The 17,072-nt window shown below is 32.4% G+C and overlaps 1 protein-coding gene across 1 annotated transcript in view; it reads left to right on the top strand.

Annotated features, from left to right (window-relative positions):
- Positions 1 to 17,072, top strand: part of LOC133552146 (neurobeachin-like) — a 208,396-nt gene that overhangs the window by 116,521 nt on the left and 74,803 nt on the right. The window contains exons 15-22 of the mRNA XM_061899502.1: positions 216 to 278; positions 342 to 439; positions 7,280 to 7,372; positions 7,466 to 7,574; positions 7,648 to 7,729; positions 15,066 to 15,189; positions 15,257 to 15,449; positions 15,508 to 16,143. Of these exons, the coding sequence (XP_061755486.1) occupies positions 216 to 278; positions 342 to 439; positions 7,280 to 7,372; positions 7,466 to 7,574; positions 7,648 to 7,729; positions 15,066 to 15,189; positions 15,257 to 15,449; positions 15,508 to 16,143 (1,398 nt within the window). The remainder of the gene's footprint in view (positions 1 to 215; positions 279 to 341; positions 440 to 7,279; positions 7,373 to 7,465; positions 7,575 to 7,647; positions 7,730 to 15,065; positions 15,190 to 15,256; positions 15,450 to 15,507; positions 16,144 to 17,072) is intronic.

Below are 17,072 nucleotides of genomic sequence, written 5' to 3' on the forward strand. Positions count from 1 at the left end.
TAAAAATGTCCAGCAAAGCGAGACCAGCTTGCTAGTAAATAAATACAATTTAAAAAATTGAGGCAGCTCACTGGTAAGTGCTGCTATTTGAGCTATTTTTAGAACAGGCCTGGGGGCGACTCATCTGGTCCTTACGGGCTATAGTGTGTACTATCTAGAGGTAAAGAGGTTTAGTGTGTAGTAGAGAATAAGAAGTGTGTGTGTGATGTTGTCAGGATCGCGGGGTGAAGGAGGACGAGCTGCAGAGTGTACTCAACTACCTGCTCACCATGCACGAGGTGAGTGGTGTGCCGGTGGTGGTGTGGTGGTGGTGTTGGTGGTAAATATGATGACATGTGCAGGACGAGAACATCCACGACGTTCTGCAGCTGCTGGTGGCGCTCATGTCTGAGCACCCGGCCTCCATGATCCCCGCCTTCGACCAGAGGAACGGCATCAGGTGAGGGCGTCCTAACTTTGTCCTCACCTATAAGAATGTTAAAAAAAATCATTGATTTCATTTCCTGGGCTTAAATGTTCAAATCTAGCTGTTGTTTTTATGTTTTATGTTAAAACAAAACTATTTTTGTCATAGAAAACTTATGAAAAAAAAATAAAAAATTCAAAGGGAATATTTTATGTGAATTAATTGAAGTTTTAAATAAATCGAAAATTCATAACATTGATTTTTTTAATAATAATACAAATAATGATTATTATTATGAAGGAGCCCATTCATAAATGTTAAAAATAAGTCATTGATTGACTTTCAACACTTAAATCTCACTAATGTCGACTATAAGTTTTTATTATTATTATTATATTTTGTTTTATGTTTTTTATTATTATTATTATTATTTTTGTTTTATGCCCTTTTTTAATGGAAACATTTTATGGCAAACAAACAAAATATCCCAAATAAAAAAATTCAAAGTGAATATTTTATGTGAAGTAATTAAAGCTTTAAATAAGTCAATAATTCATAACATTGATTTTTTTAATAATAATAAAAATAATAATAATTATTATTATTATGAAGGAGCCCATTCATAAATGTTAAAAATAAGTCATAAGTTTGATTGATTGACTTTCAACACTTAAATCTCACTAATATCGACTATAAGTTTTTATTATTATTATTATTATATTTTGTTTTATGTTCTTTATTATTATTATTTGTATTATTATTATTATTATTATTATTGTTTTATGCCCTTTTTTAATGGAAACATTTTATGGCAAACAAACAAAATATCCCAAATAAAAAAATTCAAAGTGAATATTTTATGTGAAGTAATTAAAGCCTTAAATTGGTCAATAATTCATAATATTGATTTTTTTAATAATAATAAAAATAAAATTAATAATTATTATGAAGGAGACCATTCCTAAATGTTAAAAAATAATTAATAAGTTTGATTGATTGACTTTCAACACTTAAAACTCACTAATATCGACTGTAAGTTTTTATTATTATTATATTTTGTTTTATGTTTTTTATTATTATTATTATTATTTGTGTTTTATGCCCTTTTTTGATGGAAACATTTTATGTCAAACAAACAATATATCCCAAATAAAAAAAATCAAAGTGAATATTTTATGTGAAGTAATTAAAGCTTTAAATAAGTCAATAATTCATAACATTGATTTTTTTAATAATAATAAAAAATATTATTATTATTATTATTATGAAGGAGCCCATTCATAAATGTTAAAAATAAGTCATAAGTTTGATTGATTGACTTTCAAGACTTAAATCTCACTAATATCGACTATACGTTTTTACTATTATTATTATATTTTGTTTTGTGTTTTTTATTATTATTATTATTATTTGTGTTTTATGCCCATTTTTAATGGACACATTTTATGGCAAACAAACAAAATATCCAAAATAAAAAAATTCAAAGTGAATATTTTATGTGAAGTAATTAAAATCTTTAAATAAGTCAATAATTCGTAACATTGATTTTTTTTAATAATAATAAAAATAATAACTATTATTATTATTATGAAGGAGCCCATTCATAAATGTTAAAAATAAGTCATAAGTTTGATTGATTGACTTTCAACACTTAAATCTTAAATATCGACCATAAGTTTTTATTATTATTATTATATTTTTTTTATGTTCTCTATTATTATTATTAGTATTATTATTATTGTTTTATGCCCTTTTTTTTAGTGGAAACATTTTATGGCAAACAAACAAAATATCCCAAATAAAAAAATTCAAAGTGAATATTTTATGTGAAGTAATTAAAGCTTTAAATAAGTCAATAATACATAACATTGATTTTTTTAATAATAATAAAAATAATAATAAGTATTATTATTATGAAGGAGCCCATTCATAAATGTTAAAAATAAGTCATAAGTTTGATTGATTGACTTTCAACACTTAAATCTCACTAATATCGACTATAAGTTTTTATTATTATTATTATATTTTGTTTTATGTTCTTTATTATTATTATTTGTATTATTATTATTATTATCATTATTATTGTTTTATGCCCATTTTTAATGGAAACATTTTATGGCAAACAAACAAAATATCCCAAATAAAAAAATTCAAAGTGAATATTTTATGTGAAGTAATTAAAGCTTTAAATAAGTCAATAATTCATAACATTGATTTTTTTAATAATAATAAAAATAATAATTATTATTATTATTATGAAGGAGCCCATTCATAAATGTTAAAAATAAGTCATAAATTTGATTGATTGACTTTCAACACTTAAATCTCACTAATATCGACTATAAGTTTTTATTATTATTATTATATTTTGTTTTATGTTCTTTATTATTTTTGTTTGTTTGTTTGTTTTATGCCCATTTTTAATGGAAATATTTTATGGCAAACAAACAAAATATCCCAAATAAAAAAATTCAAAGTGAATATTTTATGTGAAGTAATTAAAGCTTTAAATAAGTCAATAATTCATAACGTTGATTTAAAAAAATAATAATAATTATTATTATGAAGGAGCCCATTCATAAATGTTAAAAATAAGTCATAAGTTTGATTGATTGACTTTCAACACTTAAATCTCACTAATATCGACTATAAGTTTTTATTATTATTATATTTTGTTTTATGTTTTATTATTATTATTATTATTTTTTTGTTTGTTTGTTTGTTTGTTTGTTTGTTTTATGCCCTTTTTTGATGGAAACATTTTATGGCAAACAAACAAAATATCCCAAATAAAAAAATTTAAAGTGAATATTTTATGTGAAGTAATTAAAGCTTTAAATAAGTCAATAATTCATAACATTGATTTTTTTAATAATAGTAAAAATAATAATTATTATTATGAAGGAGCCCATTCATAAATGTTAAAAATAAGTCATAAGTTTGATTGATTGACTTTCAACACTTAAATCTCACTAATATCGACTGTAAGTTTTTATTATTATTATTATATTTTGTTTTATGTTCTTTATTATTATTATTATTATTATTGTTTTATGCCCTTTTTTGATGGAAACATTTTATGGCAAACAAACAAAATATCCCAAATAAAAATGTTTAAAGTGAATATTTTATGTGAAGTAATTAAAGCTTTAAATAAGTCAATAATTCATAACATTGATTTTTTTAATAATAATAAAAATAATAATTATTATTTTTATTATGAAGGAGCCCATTCATAAATGTTAAAAATAAGTCATAAGTTTGATTGATTGACTTTCAACACTTAAATCTCACTAATATCGACTATAAGTTTTTATTATTATTATTATATTTTGTTTTATGTTCTTTATTATTATTATTATTATTATTATTATTATTTTTGTTTTATGCCCATTTTTAATGGAAACATTTTATGGCAAACAAACAAAATATCCAAAATAAAAAAATTTAAAGTGAATATTTTATGTGAAGTAATTAAAGCTTTGAATAAGTCAATAATTCATAACATTGATTTTTTAAATAATAATAAAAATATTAATAATTATTATTATGAAGGAGCCCATTCATAAATGTTAAAAATAAGTCATAAGTTTGATTGATTGACTTTCAACACTTAAATCTCACTAATATCGACTGTAAGTTTTTATTATTATTATATTTTGTTTTATGTTCTTTATTATTATTATTATTATTGTTTTATGCCCTTTTTTTATGGAAACATTTTATGGCAAACAAACAAAATATACCAAATAAAAAAATTCAAAGTGAATATTTTATGTGAAGTAATTAAATCTTTAAATAAGTCAATAATTCATAACATTGATTTTTTAATAATAATAAAAATAATTACTATTATTATGAAGGAGCCCATTCATTAATGTTAAAAATAAGTCACAAATATTGTATTTATTTGACTTTCAACACTTAAATGTCACTATACGTTTTTATTATTATTATTATTATTATTATTATTATTATTATTTTTGTTTTATGCCCTTTTTTAATAGAAAACTTTTATGGCAAACAAACAAAATATCCAAGATACAAAAATCAAATAATTCTTAACATTGATTTTGTTCATTATTGTTATTATTATTATTATTATTATTCTTATTCTTATTCTTATTCTTATGAAGGAGCCCATTCATTTATGTTCATAATAAGTCACAAATATTGTATTTATTTTACTTTCAACACTTCAATCAATCAATCAATCAATGTTTATTTATATAGCCCCAAATCACAAATGTCTCAAAGGACTGCACAAATCATTACGACTACGACATCCTCGGAAGAACCCACAAAAGGGCAAGGAAAACTCACACCCAGTGGGCAGGGAGAATTCACATTCAGTGGGACGCCAGCGACAATGCTGACTATGAGAAACCTTGGAGAGGACCTCAGATGTGGGCAACCCCCCCCCTCTAGGGGACCGAAAGCAATGGATGTCGAGCGGGTCTAACATGATACTGTGAAAGTTCAATCCATAGTGGCTCCAAGACAGCAGTGAGAGTCCCGTCCACAGGAAACCATCTCAAGCGGATCAGCAGCGTAGAGATGTCCCCAACCGATACAGGCGAGCGGTCCATCCTGGGTCCCGACGAGCGGTCCATCCTGGGTCTCGACTCTGGACAGTCGGTACTTCATCCATGGTCATCGGACCGGACCCCCTCCACAAGGGAGGGGGGGACATAGGAGAAAGAAAAGAAGCGGCAGATCAACTGGTCTAAAAAGGAGGTCTATTTAAAGGCTAGAGTATACAGATGAGTTTTAAGATGAGACTTAAATGCTTCTACTGAGGTAGCATCTCGAACTGTTACCGGGAGGGCATTCCAGAGTACTGGAGCCCGAAATGAAAACGCTCTATAGCCCGCAGACTTTTTTTGAGCTCTAGGAATCACTAATAAGCCGGAGTCTTTTGAACGCAGATTTCTTGCCGGGACATATGGTACAATACAATCGGCAAGATAGGCTGGAGCTAGACCGTGTAGTATTTTATACGTAAGTAGTAAAACCTTAAAGTCACATCTTAAGTGCACAGGAAGCCAGTGCAGGTGAGCCAGTACAGGTATATATGTATGTATATATGTATATAAAGGTATATACAATATAGGTATATATGTATGTATATATGTATATAAAGGTATATACAGTATAGGAATATATGTATGTATATATGTATATAAAGGTATATACAGTATAGGTATATATGTATGTATATATGTATATAAAGGTATATACAGTATAGGTATATATATATGTATATATGTATATAAAGGTATATACAGTACAGGCGTAATATGATCAAATTTTCTTGTTCTTGTCAAAAGTCTAGCAGCCGCATTTTGTACCAACTGTAATCTTTTAATGCTAGACATGGGGAGACCCGAAAATAATACGTTACAGTAATCGAGACGAGACGTAACAAACGCACGGATAATGATCTCGGCGTCTTTAGTGGACAAAATGGAGCGAATTTTAGCGATATTACGGAGATGAAAGAAGGCTGTTTTAGTAACGCTTTTAATGTGTGACTCAAAGGAGAGAGTTGGGTCGAAGATAATACCCAGATTTTTTACAGAGTCACCTTGTTTTATTATTTGGTTGTCAAATGTTAAAGTTGTATTATTAAATAGAGGTCGGTGTCTAGCAGGACCGATAATCAGCATTTCCGTTTTTTTGGCATTAAGTTGCAAAAAGTTAGCGGACATCCATTGTTTAATTTCATTAAGACACGCTTCCAACTGACTACAATCCGGCGTGTTGGTCAGCTTTAGGGGCATGTAGAGTTGGGTGTCATCAGCATACCAGTGAAAGCTAATACCGTATTTGCGTATGATGTCACCTAGCGTCACTATGTTTTTATTATTTTTTGTTTTGTTTTGTTTTATGCCCTTTTTAATAGAAAACTTTTATGGCAAACAAACAAAATATCCAAAATAAAAAGTTCAAATAATTCTTAACATTGATTTTGTTCATTATTATTATTATTATTATTATTATTATTATTATTATTATTATTATTATCATTATTATTATCATTATTATTATTATGAAGGAGCCCATTCAAAAATGTTAAAAATAAGTCATAAATATTGTATTTATTTTACTTTCACCACTTAAATCTCACTAATATCGACTATACGTTTTTATTATTATTATTTTTTTTTTTTCATGCCCTTTTTTAATAGAAAACTTTTATGACAAACAAACAAAATATCCAAAAGAAAAAGTTCAAATATATCTTAACACTGATTTTGTTCATTATTATTATTGTCATTATCATCATTATTATTATTATTATTATTAATATTATTATTATGAAGGAGCCCATTCATTAATGTTAAAAATATTTTATTCATTTTACTTTCAACACTTAACTCTCACTAATATCGACTATAGTTTTTTATTATTATTATTTTTTGTTTTATGTCCTTTATCATCATTATTATTATTATTATTATTATTATTAATATTATGAAGATGCGCTTTCATAAATATTAAAAATAAGTCATAAATATTTTATCTATTTTACTTTCAACACTTAAATCTCACTATACGTTTTTATTATTATTATCTAACATATCTAACATAAAAAATTCAAATAATTCTTCACATTGATTTTTTTCATTTTTATTATTATTATTATTATTATTTTTATCATTATGATGATGATGATGAAGGAGCCCACTCATTGTTAAACATAAGTCATAAATATTTTATTTATTTTACTTTAAACACTTAAATCTCACTAATATCGACTAGAAGTTTTTCTAATGATTATTGTGTATGTTTGTTTTTCGTTTTTTTTTTCCCATTATAATTATATTATTAAAATGATGACGATTGTTATGATGATGATGCCGTGTGCAGGGTGATCTGCAAGCTGCTGGCCTCCAAGAGCGAGAGTATTCGAGTCCAGGCCCTCAAAGTACTTGGATACTTCCTCAAGCACCTGGGACACAAGTCAGTTCTCCCCCCGCTGTCTCCACCCGCTCAACGCGCGCCCGCTTGAGGAATGAAACGCCCCCCTGTTGTTGTTGTTGTTGTTGTGTGCAGGAGGAAGGTGGAGATCATGCACACCCACAGTCTGTTCACGCTGCTGGGGGAGCGGCTGATGATGCACACCAACAACGTCTCCATCACCACCTACAACACTCTCTACGAGGTAGCTGCTTGGCACGCTCGTTGCCACGGCGACCAGCCCTCACTCCCACCTGTCCCCCCCCCACCTTTTCCAGATCCTGACGGAGCAGGTGTGCACCCAGGTGGTCCACAAGCCACACCCAGAGCCCGACTCCACCATCAAGATTCAAAATCCCAGTAAGTGCCCCCCCCGACCCCATGGCTGACGTTGGCTAACATGTTAGCATGCTAACGTTGCTAACTGATTGGTGTTCGTTGTGATGCTAACTTAGTATCTGGAATCTAATTGGATTTTAATTATATATAAATGCTAATTAGTTTCAATAAACAAATGTTGGATAAAAAAATACTAATTAGATGCTAACTTAATGCCGATCATCATTTTCCTCACATCTAATTAGCTGTTGATCAATTATGCTAATTAGATAGTAATGTTAACATTGCATAGTATCCGTCATTTTGTCAATCATGCTAATTAGATGCTAACTTAGCTATAATTTTATATCTAACAACTGTAGATGCTAATCAATCATGCTAATTACATGCCTATGCTAACGTTGCTAACTTAGCTGTAATGTTATATCTCACAACTGCCATTGCTAATCTGTCATGCTAATTAGATGCCAATGCTAACATTGCTAACTTAGCTACAATGTTGTATCTAACAATTGTAGACGCTAATGTAACATGCTAATTAGATGCCAATGCTAACATTGTTAACTTAGCTGTAATGTTATATCCAACAACTGTAGACGCTAATCAATCATACTAATTAAATGCCAATGCTAACATTGCTAACTTAGTTATAATGTTATATCTAACAACTGTAGATGCTAATCTAACATGCTAATTAGATGCCGGTGCTAATATTGTTAATTTAGCTATAATGTTATATCTAACAACTGTAGACGCTAATCAATCATACTAAATAAATGCCAATGCTAACATTGCTAACTCAGCTATAATGTTATATCTAACAACTGTAGACGTTAATCAACCATGCTAATTAGATGCTAATGTTAACATTGCTAACTTAGCTATAATATTATATCTAACAACTGTAGACGCTAATCTAACATGCTAATTAGATGCCAATGCTAACATTGCTAACTTAGCTATAATGTTCTATCAAACAACTGTAGATGCTAATCAACCATGCTAATTAGATGCTAATGCTAACATTGCTAACTTAGCTATAATGTTATATCTAACAACTGTAGATGCTAATCAACCATGCTAATTAGATGCTAATGCTAACATTGTTAATTTAGCTATAATGTTATATCTAACAATTGTAGACGCTAATCTAACATGCTAATTAGATGCCAGTGCTAATATTGTTAATTTAGCTATAATGTTATATCTAACAACTGTAGATGCTAATCAATCATACTAAATAAATGCCAATGCTAACATTGCTAACTCAGCTATAATGTTATATCTAACAACTGTAGACGCTAATCAACCATGCTAATTAGATGTTAATGCTAACATTGCTAACTTAACTTTAATGTTATATCTAACAACTGTAGACGCTAATCAGTCATGCTAATTAGATGCCAATGCTAACATTGCTAACTCAGCTATAATGTTATAGCTAACAATTGTAGACGCTAATCTAACATGCTAATTAGATGCCAGTGCTAACATTGCTAACTTAGCTATAAAGTTATATCTCACAACATGTAGACGCTAATCAATCATGCTAATTAGATGCCAATGCTAACATTGCTAACTTAGCTGTAATGTTATATCTCACAACTGCCATTGTTAATCTGTCATACTAATTAGATGCTAATGCTAACATTGCTAACTTAGCGATAATGTTATATTTAACAACTGTAGATGCTAATTAATCATGCTAGTTAGATGCCAAAGCTAACATTGCTAACTTAGCTATAATGTTATATCGAACAACTGTAGACGTTAATCAACCATGCTAATTAGATGCTAATGTTAACATTGCTAACTTAGCTATAATATTATATCTAACAACTGTAGACGCTAATCTAACATGCTAATTAGATGCCAATGCTAACATTGCTAACTTAGCTATAATGTTATATCTAACAACTGTAGATGCTAATCAATCATACTAAATAAATGCCAATGCTAACATTGCTAACCCAGCTATAATGTTATATCTAACAACTGTAGACGTTAATCAACCATGCTAATTAGATGCTAATGTTAACATTGCTAACTTAGCTATAATATTATATCTAACAACTGTAGACGCTAATCTAACATGCTAATTAGATGCCAATGCTAACATTGCTAACTTAGCTATAATGTTATATCTAACAACTGTAGATGCTCATCAATCATGCTAATTAGATGCCAATGCTAACATTGCTAACTTAGCTATAATGTTCTATGAAACAACTGTAGATGCTAATCAACCATGCTAATTAGATAATAATGCTAACATTGCTAACTTAGCTATAATGTTATATCTAACAACTGTAGACGCTAATCAACCATGCTAATTAGATGCTAATTCTAAAATTGTTAATTTAGCTATAATGTTATATCTAACAATTGTAGACGCTAATCTAACATGCTAATTAGATGCCAGTGCTAATATTGTTAATTTAGCTATAATGTTATATCTAACAACTGTAGATGCTAATCAATCATACTAAATAAATGCCAATGCTAACATTGCTAACTCAGCTATAATGTTATATCTAACAACTGTAGACGCTAATCAACCATGCTAATTAGATGCTAACATTGCTAACTTAGCTATAATGTTCTATCAAACAACTGTAGATGCTAATCAACCATGCTAATTAGATGCTAATGCTAACATTGCTAACTTAGCTATAATGTTATATCTAACAACTGTAGACGCTAATCAACCATGCTAATTAGATGCTAATGCTAACATTGCTAACTTAGCTATAATGTTATATCGAACAACTGTAGATGCTAATCAATCATGCTAATTAGATGCCAATGTTAACATTGCTAACTCAGCTCTAATGTTATATCTAACAATTGAAGATGCTAATCAATCATGCTAATTAGATGCCAATGCTAACATTGCTAACTTAACTTTAATGTTATATCTAACAACTGTAGACGCTAATCAACCACGCTAATTAGATGCCAGTGCTAACGTTGCTAACTTAGATATAATGTTATATCTAACAATTGAAGACGCTAATCAACCATGCTAATTAGATGCCAATGCTAACATTGCTAACTTAGCTGTAATGTTATATCTAACAACTGTAGATGCTAATCTAACATGCTGATTAAATGCCAGTGCTAATATTGTTAATTTAGCTATAATGTTGTATCTAACAACTGTAAATACTAATCAATCATACTAAATAAATGCCAATGCTAACATTGCTAACTCAGCTATAATGTTATATCCAACAACTGTAGATGCTAATCAATCATGCTAATTAGATGGCAATTTCAACATTGCTAACTCAGCTATAATGTTATATCTAACAACTGTAGACGCTAATCAACCATGCTAATTAGATGCTAATGCTAACATTGCTAACTTAGCTATAATCTTATATCTAACAGTTGTAGACGCTAATCAGTCATGCTAATTAGATGCCGGTGCTAACATTGCTAACTTAGCTGTAAAGTTATATCTCACAACTTGTAGACGCTAATCAACCATGCTAATTAGATGCTAATGCTAACATTGCTAACTTAGCTATAATATTATATCTAACAACTGTTGTGTCCTGAGCAAGACACTTCACCCTTGCTCCTGATGGGTACTGGTTGGCGCCTTGCATGGCAGCTCCCTCCATCAGTGTGTGAATGTGTGTGTGAATGGGTAAATGTGGAAGTAGTGTCAAAGCGCTTTGAGTACCTTGAAGGTAGAAAAGCGCTATACAAGTACAACCCATTTATCATTTATTTATAACTGTAGACGCTAATCTAACATGCTAATTAGATGACAATGCTAACATTGCTAACTCAGCTATAATGTAATATCGAACAACTGTAGACGCTAATCAGTCCTGCTAATTAGATGCCATTGCTAACTTAGCTATAATGTTATATCTAACAACTGTAGACACTAATCTAACATGCTAATTAGATGCCAATGCTAACATTGCTAACTTAACTTTAATGTTATATCTAACAACTGTAGACGCTAATCAACCATGCTAATTAGATGCCAGTGCTAACGTTGCTAACTTAGCTATAATGTTATATCCAACAATTGAAGATGCTAATCAACAATGCTAATTAGATGCCAATGCTAACATTGCTAACTTAGCTGTAATGTTATATCTAACAACTGTAGATGCTAATCTAACATGCTAATTAAATGCCAGTGCTAATATTGTTAATTTAGCTATAATGTTGTATCTAACAACTGTAAATACTAATCAATCATACTAAATAAATGCCAATGCTAACATTGCTAACTCAGCTATAATGTTATATCCAACAACTGTAGACGCTAACCAGTCATGCTAATTTGATGCCAGTGCTAACATTGCTAACTCAGCTATAATGTTATATCTAACAACTGTAGACGCTAATCAACCATGCTAATTAGATGCTAATGCTAACATTGCTAACTTAGCTATAATCTTATATCTAACAGTTGTAGACGCTAATCAGTCATGCTAATTAGATGCCGGTGCTAACATTGCTAACTTAGCTATAATGTTATATCCAACAACTGTAGACGCTAATCAGTCATGCTAATTTGATGCCAGTGCTAACATTGCTAACTCAGCTATAAAGTTATATCTCACAACTTGTAGACGCTAATCAACCATGCTAATTAGATGCTAATGCTAACATTGCTAACTTAGCTATAATCTTATATCTTACAGTTGTAGACCCTAATCTAACATGCTAATTAGATGCCAGTGCTAATATTGTTAATTTAGCTATAATGTTGTATCTAACAACTGTAGACGCTAATCAGTCCTGCTAATTAGATGCCATTGCTAACTTAGCTATAATGTTATATCTAACAACTGTAGATGCTAATCAACCATCCCAATTTGATGCTAATGCTAACATTGCTAACTTAGCTATAATGTTATATCTAACAACTGTAGACGCTAATCAACCATGCTAATTAGATGCCAGTGCTAATATTGTTAATTTAGCTATAATGTTATATCTAACAACTGTAGACGCTAATCAATCATACTAAATAAATGCCAATGCTAACATTGCTAACTCAGCTATAATGTTATATCTAACAACTGTAGACGTTAATCAACCATGCTAATTAGATGCTAATGTTAACATTGCTAACTTAGCTATAATATTATATCTAACAACTGTAGACGCTGATCTAACATGCTAATTAGATGCCAATGCTAACATTGCTAACTTAGCTATAATGTTCTATCAAACAACTGTAGATGCTAATCAACCATGCTAATTAGATGCCAATGCTAACATTGCTAACTTAGCTATAACGTTATATCTAACAACTGTAGACGCTAATTAATCATGCTAATTAGATGCCAATGCTAACATTGCTAACTTAGCTACAATGTTATATCTAACAACTGTAGACGCTAATCAGTCATGCTAATTAGATGCCAATGCTAACATTGCTAACTTACTATAATGTTATATCTAACAACTGTAGACGCTAATCAGTCATGCTAATTAGATGCCAATGCTAATATTGCTAACTTAGCTATAATGTTATATCTAACAACTGTAGACGCTAATCTAACATGCTAATTAAATGCCAGTGCTAATATTGTTAATTTAGCTATAATGTTATATCTAACAACTGTAGATGCTAATCAATCATACTAAATAAATGCCAATGCTAACATTGCTAACTCCGCTCTAATGTTATATCTAACAACTGTAGATGCTAATTAATCATGCTAGTTGGATGCCAATGCTAACATTGCTAACTCAGCTATAATGTTATATCGAACAACTGTAGACGCTAATCAGTCCTGCTAATTAGATGCCATTGCTAACTTAGCTATAATGTTATATCTAACAACTGTAGATGCTAATCAACCATCCCAATTTGATGCTAATGCTAACATTGCTAACTTAGCCATAATGTTATATCTAACAACTGTAGACGCTAATCAACCATGCTAATTAGATGCCAGTGCTAATATTGTTAATTTAGCTATAATGTTATATCTAACAACTGTAGATGCTAATCAATCATACTAAATAAATGCCAATGCTAAGATTGCTAACTCAGCTATAATGTTATATCTAACAACTGTAGACGCTAATCAACCATGCTAATTAGATGCTAATGCTAACATTGCTAACTTAGCTATAATGTTATATCGAACAACTGTAGACGCTCATCAGTCATGCTAATTAGATGCAAATGCTAACATTGCTTACTTAGCTATAATGTTCTATCAAACAACTGTAGATGTTAATCAACCATGCTAATTAGATGCTAAAGCTAACATTGCTAACTTATCTATAATGTTATATCTAACAACTGTAGATGCTAATCAACCATGCTAATTAGATGCTAATGCTAATATTGCTAACTCAGCAATAGTGTTATATCTAACAATTGTAGACGCTAATCTAACATGCGAATTAGATGCCAATGCTAACATTGCTAACTCAGCTATAATGTTATATCTAACAACTGTAGACGCTAATTAATCATGCTAGTTAGATGCAATTGCTAACATTGCTAACTTAGCTGTAATGTGATATCCAACAATTGAAGACGCTAATCAATCATGCTAATTAGATGCTAATGCTAACATTGCTAACTTAGCTATAATCTTATATCTTACAGTTGTAGACCCTAATCAGTCATGCTAATTAGATGCCAGTGCTAACATTGCTAACTTAGCTATAAAGTTATATCTCACAACTTGTAGACGCTAATCAACCATGCTAATTAGATGCCCATGCTTACGTTGCTAACTTATCCGTAATGTTGTATCTAACTACTGTAAATTTTAATCGATCATGCTAATTAGTTGCTAATGCTAACATTGCTAACTTAGCTATAAAGTTATATCTCACAACTTGTAGACGCTAATCAATCATGCTAATTAGATGCTAATGCTAACATTGCTAACTCAGCTATAATGTTATATCTAACAACTGTAGACGCTAATCAATCATGCTAATTAGATGCCATTGCTAACTTAGCTATAATGTTATATCTAACAGTTGTAGACGCTAATCAGTCATGCTAATTAGAGGCCAGTGCTAACATTGCTAACTCAGCTATAATGTTATATCTAACAACTGTATACGCTAATCAACCATGCTAATTAGATGCTAATGCTAACATTGCTAACTTAGCTATAATGTTATATCTAACAACTGTAGATTTTAATCAATCATGCTAATTAGTTGCTAATGCTAACATTGCTAACTCAGCTCTAATGTTATATCTAACTACTGTAGATTTTAATCAATCATGCTAATTAGTTGCTAATGCTAACATTGCTAACTAGCTCATATTGTTGTCCTACCTAAGTACCGTAGACTCTACTCAGTGGTGCTAACTCGATGCTAACGCTAACCGCGGTTGCAGTGATCCTGAAGGTGGTGGCCACGCTGCTGAAGAACTCCTCGCCCGGCGCGGAGCTGATGGAAGTGCGGCGACTCTTCCTCTCCGACATGATCAAGCTCTTCAGCAACAGCCGGGAGAACCGGCGGTGAGTGCGCATCCCCGGGGGCCCCCGGGGGTCGGAGCGGAGGTGTGTAACGCTGGCTGTGTGGCAGGTGCCTGCTGCAGTGCTCGGTGTGGCAGGACTGGATGTTCTCGCTGGGCTACATCAACCCCAAGAACCCGGAGGAGCAGAAGATCACGGAGATGGTCTACAACATCTTCCGGATCCTGCTCTACCACGCCATCAAGTACGAGTGGGGGGGCTGGCGGGTCTGGGTGGACACGCTGTCCATCGCCCACTCCAAGGTAAGAGCGCCGCCCCTTCTTATCGCTGGCCGTCACCTGACCCGGCGCCGTGTTCCAGGTGACCTACGAGGCCCACAAGGAGTACCTGGCCAAGATGTACGAGGAGTACCAGCGGCAGGAGGAGGAGAACATGAAGAAGGGCAAGAAGGGGTCCGTGTCCACCATCTCCGGCCTGTCCGCCTCCCCCGCCCCCGTCGTCAACGGCAACCTGGAGATGGACGACATATCGCAGACGCCCGAGAGCGAGGCGGAGTACGGCGAGGCCGGCGACTCACGCAACCTGCTGGCCGAGGGCGGCGTCAAGCGGTCCGACGCCCTGGCCCCGGTGGAGCCCGGTGGCCCCGGCGTGAGGGTGGAGGTCCACGACCTGCTGGTGGACATCAAGGCGGAGAAGGTGGAGGCCACCGAGGTCAAGCTGGACGACCTGGACTTGTCCCCCGAGGGCCTGGGCGGGGCCGGCGGCGCAGGGCAGGGCTTGGAGAACGGGCCCCTGGTGGAGGTGGACTCGCTCCTGGACAGCGCCTACTGCGCCGCCGCCGTCGTCCAGAACCTCAACGGCGGCCTGGTGCCCAAGGAGGACGCCGGACTGGGGTCCGGGTTGGGCCTGGCGGACCAGGGCAACATGGGGCCCCTCATCACGCTGGCCGACGAGAAGGACAGCGTGCCCAGCAACAACGGCTTCCTCTTCAGCAAGGTAGGACCGTGGGACGCCTCACCTGACCGCAAGGTCCCATTCTGGCCCGCGGCTAACGTCCCTCCACAATACATTTACTTCATACTGTTGTCCTATCTAACTATGGCAGACACTTATCAACCTTGCTAATTCGACGCTAAAGCTAGCATTGCTAACTAGTTCATAATGCTGTTATATTGTATTGAAATTTACCAAATAATATAAGGTGATATATATATATATATCGATATAGATTGTAGGCCGTATCGCCCATCCCTACCTTCAAAATAAAAGGCCACTTTCCTCATATTTGTCTAAATAGCTGTTATATTCTATTGATATTTACTAAATAATATAAAGTTATATATATCGTTATCGATATAGATTGTAGGCCGTATCGCCCATCCCTAGCTTCAAAATAAAAGGCCACTTTCCTCATATTTATCTAAATAGCTGTTATGTTGTATTGATATTTGCTGAATATATATATATATATATATAAGTATCGATATAGATTGTAGGCCGTATGGCCCATCCTGACTTCAAAATAAAAGTCCACTTTCCTCATATTTGTTTAAATAGCTGTTGTATTGTATTGATATTTACCGAATAATGTACGGTGATATATATATCGATATAGATTGTAAGCTGTATCGCCCATCCCTACCTTCAAAATAAAAGGCCACTTTCTTCATATTTGTCTAAATAGCTGTTACATTGTATTGATATTTACCAAATAATATAAGGTGATATGTATTGTTATCGATGTAGATTGTAGGCCATATCACCCATCCCTACCTTCAAAATAAAAGGCCACTTTCTTCATATTTGTCTAAACAGCTGTTCTATTGTATTGATATTTACCAAATAATGTACGGTGTGATATATATATATATATCATATATATATATATATATATATATATATATATATATATATACATATATATA

This window comes from Nerophis ophidion, linkage group LG04 (assembly GCF_033978795.1).
Source record: "Nerophis ophidion isolate RoL-2023_Sa linkage group LG04, RoL_Noph_v1.0, whole genome shotgun sequence".
NCBI classification, from domain to species: Eukaryota; Metazoa; Chordata; class Actinopteri; order Syngnathiformes; family Syngnathidae; genus Nerophis; species Nerophis ophidion.